The following is a 15,939-nucleotide window of genomic DNA, read 5'->3' on the forward strand; positions in this document are numbered from 1 at the left end:
TAAAATTACTCTATTCGCTTCCTGGATCCTGAAATTCTTACGCTGTTTTAAACCATACCTAAAGTAGAATAAATCCTTAAACTGGAGTATGTTTGGCCTCGACAAACCTAGTTAAATACAGTGGAGATATCAAAAGTCATACCAACTTTATTTTTGAAAACCGTGACAACTTTATTCTTCACATAACAATCAGCAGAAATCAGCCACGTATGCATTCCTGACGTTGGGATGCAACAAGCATAGAATGCTGGGTGATGCAGTTTCAGACGGCAACCGTGAGATTACGAAACTGACCTATTGCGCACATCTGCTCGCACATCACACGACCAATCAAAAGTTCAAAGCTATCGTATGAATCAACTGTCTTCAGTCAGGAACCCAGAGGCAGAAGTGTGCAACTTTCATAAATTTGTGTGTTTTCACAAACGAATAGGGATTTTTAAATCGAAATCCCCGCAAAAGCAGACCTTTCTAGCCTTGCAAAATTAATGACATCTTCCATCGGGATCAAGAAAGATCACTCGAATAATTCGAAATTTATCTCAAAACTCGTCGAAAAATTGCTTGGTCTCTAAAAAATGGCGTGACATAGGCCTAATAAGGCAGTTATAGCCTTTTAGATATCGGACCCTCATAATTATATTTTGTTTATAAAACTCCACTCCTTACCAAAATTACCTTCCAATTAAAACTGATATAAATTATGATTTTATTTTAAGCTATTAAATATGCATTATGTTCGATCAAACCACAGGTATATATATTAATTTTTGAATTCACGCCCGAAATAATCTTAAAGTAATTTAGGGGCTCCTTGAAGCCGCACATCAATGGACGTTTCATTCGAACCAGTCTCTTGCGCCTTAGTCTCTTTCACATGGCACTGTCAACTTCGCATCGGATCACGGAAAACTTGACGCCATGCTCTTCAAGTCGATCAATCAGTGAAGTGCCAGCAAAGGCAGCAGCCGGTGTCAGAACGCCCCCACTAAAAAAGGGAAAATACATAAATGAACTTTTAATAGAACCGTCCGACCGTTTTAGGGTTTGTACGAACTTCTGGTTGTTCAGGGTTTTTATAAAGTGAATGAAGGGGTAGTTTCTAAAGAAACTGTGGTGCTGCGTCGGTGGGGAAGTAGTATACAAAAATTTGGTTTTATCAACGGAGTTGATAATGTAAATTGGCCAGAGCGAATCCTAACACAAAGCAATGTATGGCGTTCTTTTCCAAATCGAAGCTTATTTGTCTCTGAAAAATGCATGGTTACCCCCAATTTTCTTTTTGGATACCAAGAGCACTTGCTAAGTTCTGCTTTCTCCGCATAGTTTTGAAACGCGCAAGAATATCCCTTTATCAATAAGCGCCAACCATAAGAAATCCGAGTATCTCAAGATGCCCAGAACGTATTCGCAATAACAATAGTAGGCACCGTCCTTAAAACGCCGTTCCACAAGTTCAATGAAGTTGTACGCTCTTGATCATGGGCTCCCGATCTCAATCACGTTACGAACAAAGAATCTTTTGACTCGATTGGTACCAACGGACTTAAAGCAAAGGTAGAGAGAGAAAAAACACTGTTTTATAGAGCGAGTTTCAATCGAGTGTCGTAAAACCAAAACCAAAGTAATTACTTTGGTCAATCAAAAAGGACGGAGACAATCCGGTAAACCAATCAAAACTCAACGTCATTACACGTAGCCGACACAAAGCGCGGGAAAATGTGCACGCGCGAGCCACGATTGGTTTTGGTTTCACTTCTGATTGGTTGACAAAATGGGGCGAGAACCAATCACTGAGTGAAGTAATGCAAAACCAATGCAATTCGCTAATTACTTTCGACACTCAATTGAAAAACGCTCTAGTCTCGTTATAGTCAAAACCGTGAATCATGCAGGATATTTCACGTTGCTGTTCCGTCGACTGCGACACTGAAATGACTAAAATGCGTGTCGCAACTGCAACATTACTAATTTCCCTTTTATGAAGGCGTTAATCGTTTTGTTGCATTGCCATTGAATAGCCGGAATCGTCGCTTAGGCTGCCTCTAGTTATCTCAAATGCTTTGATCTCGAGCAAAAACAGTTACCTGTTTGGTAAGGTCTCCTCCAGAACAACCAAGGCGGCTTGCACAAGACAGATGGGTGTGGCCACGTACCCCGCCTCTGAAAGGAGGAAAGGTTAATAAGTTACGGGAAAACCAAGAAAGCAAGTTATAACCTGTACATGTATGATCCCGACAGCACCACAGCAAGATGCAATAAGCTGGGAGTCGATTTCGCCGGAGACAAACCCCTGAGTCAGATTACGATCGACTGAGACACATACGATTGCCGAGGGTGGAGGTGCAGCTGATGCGGACCGATGCGCCAGCACTACTCCCTGAGGAATTCAGCAAGAGGTATTTCCAGACGGTCACCAATCCAGATTCTTCCAAACCGAATCCAATATTGCGCGAAAATGGGTCTCTAAACAAGTTGACAGTACAAATGGGAGATCAAACAAATGGGCGATCTGATGTAAAACCTTTTCAAATTTGCGCGTTTTCCCTCATTAGGTAATGTGTATGATCAAAAGTAAGAATCTGGTATTAGGTTTGTCCCATCAGCGTGAGAGAAGTGGCTATTTTAAAATCAAGTTTTGCGGGAAAATAAACACGCACCTAACTCAACGTACCCACTTCAAATCTCCCGATTTAGCCGATTTGGCCTACTGATTATTTTCCCGCAAAACCTGGTTTAAAAATAGACACTTTTCTGACGCTGATGGGGACTAGACCAATTTGGGTAAATCTTATTCTTGGGTGACGGATTCTTTGTATGATTTACGAGAAGTCGAGCAAAATTTGCCTTGTCATAGGCTTATAGCAGAGGTCTCAGTCAAGGAGACTCAAACCAGTATCAATACTTCTAACAAACTGTATTATTTAAAAGGATTGAATCTACGCAACTGTTTCACATAACGGCAAAGGTATGGTACTCTGTGAAACACTACTGAATAATTCCTTAACAAGATGCACTCATCGAAGTGGCGTAACAAAAGATGTGGTGCAACAAAAGAGCCATCTAAAAACACCATATATAAAAAATTTATATATGTATAGATATATCTTGTCTTTAAATCTTTATTCATGTATCTCAAAACCAGTTTTCAAAATAAGGGCGTTTTTATATGGTTATTTTGTTTCCATGGTAACCTATACGTCACATCAAAGAGTACATCTTGCTAAGCAATTGTTTATGTTTCATTTGGTACTACAGTATAACATTTTCGTTGCGTGAAACAGTGTTTTTGAATTAATTCTTCAAAAGAACATTCCCTCCAAATCGCTGAAACGGTTTTGAGCCACCCTAACCCATTGATTCAGGGGGGTTCCCCATTGACGAGTAAAATCGTCTGGCGTTAGAGTAAAATACTCTGGCGCTAGACAGAGTAGAATAGGCAATTTAAGATCTACGACGTCGACGGTCGACGAAAACGTCACTTCAAAATATAACTTGGCTCTATCGTAAGTCTTTCGCGATTATTCAGTCTAGTTCGCGTCGTACAATGTGGGCGAAGTATCGTAAAAATAAATTGCTACGAGCGGTTTCAAAGTTAAAATAGAGAATGAAGAATTCTCTGTCGCATGCTTACGTTGTCACCAAAACCTCAAATTTGGTGATTTCACGTCGTCGTTATGGAGAGGACCGCAAAAATATGAGCTAAAATCCGTGCTGCACGTGCAGCACGATTACTTATGCTCTTTTAACCAATGATATTACCGTTTTGTGGCGTTGTCGTAGTCGTAGCCGTCGCCGTTTCTTCCTTTTAACCAATCCAGTTTCGGATCTAGTGAATCCAGATTGTTTCAATTTTCGTTTCAGCCGGAACGAAAATCTAAAAATAGATTACGGTTCTGGCCAATTTGGGAGTCAATGGGTTAAAAATAAATTATGTCCCTTTCGTAGTCGGAGAAGAAACAAGAACTTTCGAGCGACCTTACTTTAGCACAAATTTAAAGCTTGGCCACTGCGTGACGTTTTTATCTCGATTCCGCGAAACTCACCCGGCCCAGTAACTTTCGTGACAATCTCACCATCCGGCTCAGCTGGAAGATTCCTAAAACCAAAAAGTGTTAGAAAGAAACTCTCTTCGCTCACGATGTATACATACTTTGGACGACCCTAATTTGGTCAATTGACAGTTTAAACGAAGAAAATCCAGTTGTTTTCCCAGAAAATAGAATCTTGCATTCTTATAATATTACTGGGCAGTCGATGCAGTAACGTACTGAGAAACGCATCAGAAATGTCCAGCACCCAAATAGACAGTGTTCACTGACGACCCGGTGGTTCGATTCATCAAGGCTGGTTTTCATTAGCGACACAAGAACCAGCAAAATCATAATTAACATGCTCAATTAATGTCTTTCGTTCTAACAAAACAGTACCAATGGTCCAGACTTGTTGTGGTTACAAATGTCGCGAGAGGAAAACTAGCCTTTCAAGAGAACCTCCATTCTTAATAAATCGTTGGGAATAATGTTTCCAAACAAATTTGTTCATTTTTTCGTTTTTTCACAAAAAGTACTAGTGTTTGTATTAGAAAACATGAATTTTAAAATGCTCATTTTCACTATCAAATTTCCTGGACGCGGCCATCTTGAATAATTGCGACGTGTAAGGAATGCTTTGTTGTTAGGGCAAACACGTCACAATTATTCAAGATGGCTGAGCCTAGAAAATTTGAACCAAAAAATAGGCGATTCTAAATTTTCTTTATTTCATGAGAAAACTCTTGAACATATTCCATTACAGAACTTATTTCCTGTGATTTAAAGCAATTATTGGTTGAAGTGGAAGTTCCTCTAAAACAAAAATCCAAGATTTTGAAAACCAAATAAAGTTGAATTATCTCGAAAACTCGTCTAACATTGGTGCCGTGACAGACGACCTGAAAACCCTACATTGTATGTTCAAAATGTCCACTGAGCTTTGGTACAAAAGAAAAGCTACTAACACGACGTTTCGACGGATAGGAAACTGGAAACCCGTGATTCTACAATGTCCTATGTCCACACTAATGAACATGCAGTCTACAATAGTGCGTGGTGTTCTAAAAATTAAAAGCAGAATGCACCGCAAATTTCAACGCTTCGAAGGGCCTATGCCCTACAATTAAACTATTCAATTAAAAATGGAAAAGCCGTTCCTAACTGCTCAAAAGCTCATATGATCTCCCAAGCCATATCGTTTAATCTGGGACGTTCAATGGGCATTTTTTTGATTGAGCTTGCAAGAAAGCACAGAGACATACATGTATCTTACCCCGACTTCAGAGCGCATTCACTGTACCCAGCCCCTTGAAACTGAAATGAAAACGACGACCCCAACATCTGCCAAGACAATGCAAACGACTAAGTGCAAAATTAACAAATTCATGCAAACTACGAGGAAAATAAAACCACGTTAAGCTACAAATGAGCCATTGTTTGTTTAGTTAACATAGTTTTACCTGCTTTCGAGTGGGTCCTTCGTGTGAAAAGAAGCCGAACGAGAAGAACTTGGGGTACTATGACCAAAAATTGAAAATTAATTATAAGTGTTGTAAGTTATTGTATGTACTTTAACTTCCTGAGTTGAGTGGACCGTTCGCAGTCCCTTGTTTTCCCAAGTCGAGATAATACCCGCCATTTTTGTATGCAATAGTGACAGGGATAATTTGGAAGACCTTAGACAGCAATGACCAGAACCAGGTTGTTAACCAGCGGTTTTCGTTAAAACAATGATTTGCTGGGGGTACTCAGTCTCGCGGGCTCTGAAAACCTGGTTATGGTCATTGTTATTTAAGGTTTTCCGATAAATTTACTGTGCGCAGGTCGCAATCGTTTTCCCGCGCTTAGCGCAGAGTTTGATTGGTTCATTTGATTACCTGCGTTTGTTGTGATTGGCCGAAATTAAGACTTTGGTTTTTGTTTTACGACACGAAAATAATCGCAAAGGATATAATTACTTGATCTGGCCATTATCTTCCAGAATCTTTTTTACAGGGTCTTGAAAGATCTTCAAACGTGGGCCAATAAGGGTTAGCCAATTTCATTATTTCGTCATTTTACATTATCCTTGCGTTTTGACGGCTGCTGTGTTCGAAAAATGAATTTACTACCAAGACCAGCATGCTTTGTTCTTCAAGGTTTGTTTGCTCTCCTAGCAATAAATTAAAAGACAATTTTTAGAATTCCTTTGACTAGAAGAAGAGCTAGGCTAATTAAAACCACTTTGCCATCATTTGTGCTACATAAGTGCTGCAAACCTACAACTGGATAAAAGCTTTAGGTAACTTAAAAGCTTTAGTACAAGCTTGAGATAAAAACTTTAGTTAAATTAACTGACGTGACCATCATTCTTATCGCAGCAAACAAATAAATAGTTTGGAATTGTATCAAATTTGCACGATTTCTCCGAGTAATATAATTAACCTTTGCTTCGCAACGCTCGGAGAAATCTGTTCTTGTTAAATGAAAATGGCCCATTGGTCGTTCGCAAACAATATATAATTAACAATTATTCGCCGAAGGCGAAGTGATTATTGGTGAATATTAATCGAGACGAAGTCGAGGTGAATATTCACCGATAATCACTGAGCCTGAGGCGAATAATTGTTTTAGTATAAATACACAGGTGATTATTTCAAAAAAGAGAAAAAAAAAGACATTTCAACGCGAAATAATCTTCACTTACGGTGACAAAACGACTACTCGTAGCCATTTTGTCCGGTTACATGTACTGTACAAATGCAAGTGGACGAAGAAAAGAAGCTAATGAGAAATCTATTGTTTTCGCCCATCGTGACCAACATGGCAGCAATGGCGTAACTTCCCATTAAGGAAGGATCTTTTGCTGTTCTCGGTACGTGTACTTGTAAGCTACTGTATACATATATATAGACAGCATGACCACTTGAAGTCACCTTCTCAAGCAACTTCCTTCCCATCTTGAATTGGCAAAGTAGTGCAAAGAAAACCCCAAAAAACAAGAAAAGCAAGATGGCAAGCAGTGACGGCATTGCAACATATGCACCATACTGAATTGGCTTCTTATCTCTGACTTCAACGCTGTGCCGCTGGGATCGCCGCACCACCGATGGATCGGCTCCCAAGAAGGGGATGCACCACTTTTCCATCATTTTGCTGTAAGAGATAAACCACCTGAAAACAATGATACCATTATTTCTGAGTGATCTACTTGGATATCGGGCCAAATAACTCGGCATTTTGGGCAATATGACGATTATTTTCGGGCGACATAGCTCTGATTTCGGGCGAGATGACTTTAGGGCGACTCACTGACCAAATTGTCAATTGGGAAAAGACAAAAATAATAAAATTGGGCTTACAGTGCTCCTGCCTTGGGCCGCAGCTTTGTGGAATAGAAATTCCGGAAGAAGGGATGATCAATATCACTGTTGATTTAAACTTTGCTAAATAACGACCAAACGCTCTTATTGACGTGACTGAACTAACTGAACTAACTGGTTATAAGGTGACACCAACCTTCGTGGAAGTTTTGGCCCAAACTTTGGCATTGGTTTGGGAAATAGCTTAGCTCTGAGTTTACCCAAATTGCCTTCTCTTGCACTTGCCACCCCGTGGATAATAGACTGATATGTTCCATAATGGCCAGCTGATCCCTGATTATTCAAAACAGGCAACGTTACTTCAATCATGTCATTAATATTTAATAGGATGTATGGGTGGCAGGGTCAGCAAATTGAAGTGTTCAGGCCATTACAATACGTCCAACAATAGAAAAATTCCTGGACTAGCTGTACTCAGCATTACGAGTTGACTTTGCTGGTTCTCTACCTTGTTCCGAGAAACTTTTCTATGAGTTTTTCAGTTTTTCCTTCTCGATTTACAGTCTCGCCAATTAGCAGAGAACATGTCCTGCGCTTTTATATAATCGTGTACCTGTAACGTTCAACATTTAAACCAAGCCCTAACCCTTGCACCTAACTCCGATACTTGCAATGATAAAAATGAATCTCTCATCTAAAAGGAAAAATATTTCGCCATTTTGACCTTGAAACGTAGCTTTTAATGTGTCACGCACATCTTACAGTAAGTAAGCAAAACTAGAAGAATTTTCATTGAGTATATTAGTGAGCAGTGAGTGGAATGGGTCTATTTATTTGATGTTTCAAACTGCTACCATACAAACTTAGTTCTTTGAAAACAGGAACGCAAGCAAAACAGGAATAGTATAAAATCAGAAATAGACTTTGCCTCCCACTAGCTTAGTTGGGGGTGAAACAACTATCAGTTTTTTCGAATTCTCGGCTTTCATGTGATGCAAAAACAGCCACATCTGTGCCCCTAAACAGAAACAGCAGCCATGTTGTGTCTGTAAATGATCCTTCGTGAATTGGCTGAATATATAGATAATTTTATTACCATGTGAACGTTTTCTTTCGTTTCTTTTCTTTTTTCGTTCTCTTTTTTCCTTTGGTTCTTTTCTTTGGTGAAAAATGTGGTTAATAATCACGCGAGTGAAAGGCAACAAATCTTACGTACCTTGCGTTAAGGAGGCTCGAACCAGTTTCAACGCTTCTTAGTGACGCCCTTATTAGAAGGATCGGCACCACAACGTTGTATCATGTATTGGCAATATTGTGGTACCAAATGAAACATGAATTATTGCTGAACAAAATACAGTCATTATTGTGACGTAATATGTCACCGTGGCAACGGGCAAACCCTGTAAAATGTTGTGGTTTTTTTAAGGTAGCTCTGAATACTCTAGAAATTGTTTAAACTTTGCTGAAAGTTTCATCGCGGCCTTCTAATCACTTTCAAACAATAAAAAAGATAAGCAACTAAATTCAAAATATACATGTAGGGTGTTTTTGCTGGGCTTTCCCGTTGCCAAGGTAACTTATTACATCACAATAATGATCACATCTTGTTTGGAAATAATCGGTGTTTCATATGGTACCATAGCATTGCTGTTACGTGAGAAAGTGTTGTAGCATTATTCGATCCAAACAGAGAGTCTTCTAAGTGTTGAAAACCGTTCGAGCCTCCCTAAGTTGCAACACCCGGTAACAGCACCTGTGTGCCTTAAGTTTCCGGGACATTTCTCGTTATTTGCCCCCTTATAAGCCAGTTACGTCATAATCTCTTTCTTTAGTTTTCACGTCCTTTTACCCTGTTTAATTGTGCGAAACGTGAGTAGATTTCATTAGGCTCACAGAAATTCGATGGGAACGGTTCAACTATTTCTGTAAATTCAGAACCGGCCAGAGCGTTCGCGCGACATGTCCTACTACACAGGATAGCAGTAACGAGTTAACACAATAAACCCGAGCCTTGTGGAATTTGTGAGTTACTGTTTGTTTAAATTTCACGGATCTCCAGACAAGTACCTCTGCATATATATACCTTGCATGACAAATAAAGATGTGAAGCAGGAAGGGGGTTTAACGGAAAGGGGAATAGGGCAGTGAGTGTTTAACTTATTGGTGTTAAAAGAGCCACATAGAGCGGTTTTCAAATGACGGTCGTAAAACCAAAACCAAAGTAATTACCTTGGCCAATCAAAACTCGAAGCAATTACACGTAGCCGACACAAAGCGCGGGAAAATGTGCACGCGCGAGCCACTATTTGTTTTTGGTTTAAATTCTGATTGGTTGAAAAAGTGGCGCGAAAACTTTGAACCAGTCACTGAGTGAAGAAATGCAAAACCAAAGCAATTCGCTAACTAATTTCGACACTCAATTAAAAACCGCTCTATTTTAATTTCTCAAATCCTAAACAATAAACTGTAGCATACACTGCACCTCAGGGCCACTGTGCATAGTTAGAAAGCTCTCCACTTGACATAATTCACCTGAAATAAAATTACCAGGTTATTCTATAAGGAATAAAAAGATTAAGATTATCAACTGAAGGGACCCACATTTGCACCGTTAATTATGGACTTTGCTCCCATGTGGATTTCACAGTTGAAACATGTTGATTTTTCATGTCACAACTGAGATAATGATATGTTACTGTCCCTTAAAAATATGCTTTTCAAAACCAATGCAATGGATGTACTAATTTTCCTTTGAACCTATTTTTTTGAAAAGTTTATTTCATAAGGCCACGGCCAACTTTCATGTGCAATCACATTACATGTTCTCCCCCCCCCACGGGGGCTTTTGGCATTTTCATGAAAAAATTGGGAATAGTATGGTATCTATTGCGGATTGTAGAGCATTGCGCTTCGGCAACAATCCGCAATTCATGCCAAGCAAATTATGCAATAATTGCTTGTAGCTTTGTTGGGAGAGCAATGGCGATCTAATGAAGAGGTCATTGGATTCTACTCCCATACTGGTTAGAATTTTTCTCTGTTACTGTATTGGCCCATTTTCTACTATTATCTCGCTGTAGGGCTAACACTCAGAATCTCAGATGGATTGCATGGGTGTAGTGTCATGTCCTTTATGCAAAATTGCGTTATGGGAATTGTGTTATGCATGATTATGCGTCAATGTGAACATTTAAGCTGTGAAATGTATTTAAGCAGTTGCGAATAATCATTTGAAGTTGTAGTTAGTTTTGATGTTATTAAGGGACTTTACATTGGCGACCAGGATTATTTCGATTTCTTTTAACGATCGGGTAAAGCGGCGAAGACGTTAAGATGCTGGGAAGAGGAAACGATACAGCGTTGGCGAGCAATGATGAGGGATCTGACGGAGTGTCAGTGAAGCTTTCTGTAGAAGTTGATTCCTTAGCGGCGTTTGACACGAAAGGCGATCCGAGTGGAATTAGACAACGGTGGAAGAAGTGGAGGCGGTCGTTTGGTTTGTATTTGACGGGAAAAGGAGTGTCGAACGACGATAAACAGAAGAGAGCGCTTCTTTTACATGCGGCGGGTGTCGATGTTCAGGAAATTTATTTTACGTTGGTCAGCGAAGAAGAAAGTGCTATTCACGGAGACAATGAAGGAGCTTGATGACTATTTCGTTCCAAAGTCAAATGTGCCATTTGAGAGGCAATTGTTCAGGAAGATCACACAGGTTAGTGATGAGACGGTGGGACAATTTGTATGTAGGCTTCGGCAGCCAGCGGGCGGCGAGGTTCGATTTCGGGGTTCGGGAAGACGATTATTAAGTTATTGACAAGTGTTATTTAAGTCATTTACGTCACAAGTTTTTGGAGCAGGAAGGTTCTGTAACCCTAGATTTGTCTCTTAATCTCAAGGGCGCAGGAGGCCGTTAGCCGTCAGTTGAGAGAAATGGATCAAATCAGCGTCACGTGAACGCTGTTGGCGGGGAAAACTCAGGTGGTGCGTGGAACGCGCGTGGCGCGAGGAACGTTGGAAGCGGCTGGAATGCTCGTGGCCCAAAACGAGGAAAGAGGTTGTGAAGGCGTGGCGAATATAGCTGATGATTTGGGAACGGTGTGGAAAACACAACAGGAGGTTTTTTGCGGTGCTTGATAGGCTAAGACAGGTCGGGTTGTCTCGTAATGGTAACAAGTGTGAGTTCCGCTTATCAAAGCTTACCTTCTCCGGGTACGAATTTACTAGTGATGATATCAACCCGAGCGAGAAAAGGATTACAGCTATCCAAGACGCGAAAGCTCCAAAGGACGCTAGTGAGGTCAGGCCGTTCATGGGTCTAGTGCAGTACTCTGGGAAGTTCATGCCCGATTTAGCGTCGGTAGAAAGGCCAATACAAGAGCTAACGACGAAAGGTGTTAAGTTTGTATGGGGGGAAGAAAAGCAAACTGCTTTTGAGAGGCTGCAGCAATTGATCACACACACGGATACGTTGGCATACTAAAAAGTTGGTTGCAGGACGAGAATTATCGCGGATGCTTCACCGGTTGGTCTTGGTGCAGTACTGGCACAATTTCAAGAAAACATGTGGAGAGTCATCGCGTATGCGTCGAGAAGCTTATCCAATGTTGAAGGGCGGTACAGCCAAACAGAGAAAGAAGCCTTGGCGCTAGTGTGGGCGTGCGAGCGGTTTACCCTCTATGTGTGTGGACAGCCCTTTGAGTTGGAAACCGACAATAAGCCCCTGAAACGTATTTATTCAGCTTCTTCAAAGCCATGTGCGCGAATTGAAAGATGGGTTTTGCGCTTGTAGTCGTACAACTTTAAGGTTGATGAAGGGGTAGTTTCTAAAGAAACTGTGGTGCTGCATCGGTGGGGAAGTAGTATACAAAAATTTGGTTTATCAACGGAGTTGATAATGTAAATTGACCACCGTACAGAGATTCTCAACTTTAAGGTTGTTTACCGTCCGGAAAAGGTAAATATCGCGGATACACTGTCAAAATTGAATGCAAACAAACGCCCGGACGCGGGCGAATAATTTGACTATGTCAGAGTAATTGTGGAGAACTGTGTACCAGTTGCACTTTCAGTTAAAGAGATCGAGCGTAGACTGCAAAACTGTCGTTTTCTTCCATTTTCGGAAGGCGCGAAGCGCCGTAAGCGCGATCCTCACGTGTGAAGCGCGCGAGCCTCACGAGGCTCTTTTGACCACACCACGAACAACCGCAGGTGGCCCAGACTCGGAGGATAATTATAAGGACTTGTATGGGAATCTCAATAACAAACTGAAAAAGATATTTACCCGCAAAAGTTCTCAAGAAAAAAACCCGTACTTTATTGTCCTGGTGACTTTCTCGCTTTTTGCGTGGTTATTTGTCTGATTGAATCCGATCCAAGCGACTTCTCTTATGGGAATTGTGTTATGCATGACTAGCTATGCGTCAGTGTGAACATTTACGTTGTGAAAGGTATTTAATAAGCAGTTGCCAATAATAATTAAAGGTTGTAGTTAGTTTTGATGTTATAACCGGCGTATGAGGGGACTTTACAATGGGAATAAAGAGAGAACTAAAAATCACACTCTAATAGATATCTCCACCGAAAGTCTTGCCTGGAAAATTCTCTTGTGCAAAGATGACACCCATGTCAGCAGGGATGCTGTCAAATCCACAGGTACCAATGATATGGATTCCCTTTTTGACTGCTTCCTCGTGATACTTAAACTGCATTTCTTCCAGGAACTGTTTACAGAAAGAAGGTATAATCTGAGCCACAGCTGACAATTAAAGACCCAATTTGAATCTCGGTGTTTGGATTGGAACTTGAACAACCCATTGAAAGTAATCAGTTATTCCAACATTCTATGTCACTTTAGATTCCCTTCATTATCAAAGAGATTATTATTTCTAAAGTTTTCATTATTGTTTGTATTTTGCATAATTATTTTCTTCGTTAATCAAATTATTATTTTGTAATTCCCTCTAGTACCCAGTTGTCTTACATCAACAATGTACCCTCTTCCAAAAGCTTTTTGTGGGTGGAGCTACATGATAACTGACTTCTACCCTTTTTTCCAGTCAGAATATACAATAATCTAGATCTTGCAAACAATTTACTGTTGTTTCAACTCATGAAAGAAGCTTGATGAATTAATCAGGAGTTTATTAAACAGGGCTTGTGCTTCACCTCTGGTTCTCCGCTAACATCCAAGTGATGACAGCTATTTTCCACAGCTGCCTTGACGACAGGTTCTCCAAAGAAGCGATACTGAAAAATACATTATTGCATGAGCTTATTGCAGATGTGCATTTTTGTCAAGGGCTTAATCGTGCTACAGTTACAAGTTGGTGGGTCACACCTCATGTTACTAATAAAAATACAGTTACATGTATCACGATAATTAAGAGAAACTTGTACAATCATCCGGTTAAGTGCAGTCCTGAGAAGGTCACTGTTTAGGATGAGATTGACTGATGTAATGAAGGACATTAGTCAACGAACATGACTTTTAAAACAACCAAGTCTTCAAATGGATGTTTGACATTTTGCACTTACCATTGTCTTTCTGTACTAACATTAATTTACAAATCTGTCGTACTTTCATTTAGAAACAAAATTTGTGGAACAACATACTTGTAACAGCTAATTCAATGATTCTACATGTAGCAATAGGGGAATCTTTGTTTACGATCTTTGCCTCATTAATGTGTACAGTCATACACACTGTATGCAGTTACTAGCTGTAGAAAAAAATGATAATATTCTACTTACAGGTCCAACACAGTTGAGAATAATATTGGCTCTGGAACACATTGCATTAAGAGATTCTTCATCTTCGACATCAGCCAAAATAATGCCAACATCCTGGATATCATAACCTATGAGAAGACAAACATTAGAGAGATTACACATCATGTTTACGGAAAACGTCGGACTAAAATTTGCATTTTTCCAAACAATGGAAGAAACTCTTTTGATATCATTGAGCTCATTTCTTGCCTGTTAGTACCACGACTATCAAGTAACTTCTCAAAAGAGAGAGACCAGTTCGAATAATATCATTTCCATGCTTTTATGATTTCGTGTTTGCCGTTTCACATGAATGCCATGCTTAATCTCTCTATTAACTTCAACTTTCAACTTCAACTTTATTTACTATTTGACAAAAGAAAAATACAAAATGGTCGCTTCCCGAAAATAGCATTGGCTAGTCGAGGCAGGAAGCGACAGGAGAGAATAGGTTTACATTACAGCCTGTCAAATTTGGACAAAATAGGAAGAGAATAATTGAAAAGTAGCCCTTAAAGTATTAACATAACAAGTGGAAAATTAATAGAGGTATAAATACATCGCTTGAAAAATACAGGAGATGGCATTACAGAGTAAGTGCAAAAAAGGGAATAAAATAGTAATAATAAATAAATAAATAAATAACTGCCATCATTGCAACTTTAACACATCAAAATAACCGCAGAATTAACCGTCATTGTGGAAATGTTAATATAAGTTTCTGAACTATGGAAAGCGATTCAATGTAAACACAGGAGTGATCTCGATCTCACTGTACTGTACATGTGACTGGTGCTCATAGTCTGAATAATAACCAGCCTAGACAAATGCCAAAGAACTGGACTTCTGCACCACAGTCAAACTCTCTGGAGGGTCCTTTGATCCATTCATTAACCCTTTCATCCCTACAAAGGCCTCCATTGACGAGCAAAATTGTCTAGCATTAGATAAGAGTAACATCTTTAAGTGGCACTCGGAGGAGGGAAAGATAATTATTGTTGCACTGTGTGTTTATAACTTGCTCTAAGATTTACGTTTTTTTCTTATGGTACACTCAGTAAATTAGACTCCTGGAATGCACATAGTTTCCTGTTGATTTATAGATCTCTAATAATTCTTGTACATGTACACGTGCCCTTCCACTCAGTTAGGACAGTATTACAATGGTTTTGATACTTGTACTTCAAGTTCTTTTACCGTGAAAATTTTGTATGTTACCCTAATAATTGACATTAAGCGGCCAGGTGATCATGACTTTCAGACAGGTACAGGGTTCACAAAATACATGAACGTGGCGCGTGATGAGTAGTCAACTTACATGTACCCTAAGGCTTTCCCTACTAATAAAAACGCTTGCATCATTCACATAAAAATAACCAAAATTGCAGGAAAAACGCATTCAAATTCGCAGAAAAAGATAGAGATAAAATCCACTCCCTCGTTCTGTTTTAAAGACGGACAATACAGTGTACAAAATACAATAACCTAAACTCAAATCCCTAAATCACTAAATACACATATCAGCTTGCTGAAAATTCATACCAATTTCACTGTTGGTTTCTTGCAAAACCTTCTCGAGTTTGTCTTTGCTGCGACCAGCCACAGCCCATTTAAACTTCGATTTGCAGTTCCTTGCCACCTCTCTAACCACAAACTGGCCAGTGAAACCACTCGCACCGAACACAACGATCGCGAACTCCCTATCACACATCATGCTCCTTGCCAACAGTAATAAGAGGGGATCAGCTCGTAGTATGGGTAAGACTACTTCAGATTATTTATACACCTACAGTAGGGCATCCAGTAGGGCAGTATTGTAAACACTCTAAATAGAC

At 39.8% G+C, this 15,939-nt stretch overlaps 1 protein-coding gene across 1 annotated transcript; it reads right to left on the reverse strand.

Moving 5' to 3' along the window:
* Nucleotides 1-127: 127 nt before the first annotated feature.
* On the reverse strand, nucleotides 128-15,926 carry LOC137985882 (saccharopine dehydrogenase-like oxidoreductase). The gene is made up of 12 exons (XM_068833371.1): nucleotides 15,647-15,926; nucleotides 14,087-14,193; nucleotides 13,502-13,582; nucleotides 12,927-13,056; nucleotides 9,819-9,868; nucleotides 7,533-7,669; nucleotides 6,950-7,187; nucleotides 5,495-5,551; nucleotides 5,308-5,375; nucleotides 4,047-4,099; nucleotides 2,088-2,163; nucleotides 128-988 (listed from the first exon to the last, which is right to left on the reverse strand). The coding sequence occupies exons 1-12, from the start codon at nucleotides 15,816-15,818 to the stop codon at nucleotides 874-876; spliced, it is 1,284 nt and encodes a 427-aa protein (XP_068689472.1). The 5' UTR covers nucleotides 15,819-15,926; the 3' UTR covers nucleotides 128-873.
* Between the last annotated feature and the right edge of the window lie 13 nt (nucleotides 15,927-15,939).

Source organism: Montipora foliosa, chromosome 1 (assembly GCF_036669935.1).
Source record: "Montipora foliosa isolate CH-2021 chromosome 1, ASM3666993v2, whole genome shotgun sequence".
Lineage (NCBI taxonomy): Eukaryota > Metazoa > Cnidaria > Anthozoa > Scleractinia > Acroporidae > Montipora > Montipora foliosa.

Bases quoted from the DNA above. Each gene is read 5' to 3' on its own strand.
- LOC137985882 (XM_068833371.1), bottom strand. From the start codon at position 15,818: ATGATGTGTGATAGGGAGTTCGCGATCGTTGTGTTCGGTGCGAGTGGT. The intron at 9,869-12,926 runs GCAAGACTTTCG...ATTTTATTTCAG, and splicing joins TGCACAAGAGAATTTTCCAG to GTGAATTATGTCAAGTGGAG. The intron at 5,376-5,494 runs GTAAAACTATGT...TTGTCTTGGCAG, and splicing joins AAGGACCCACTCGAAAGCAG to ATGTTGGGGTCGTCGTTTTC.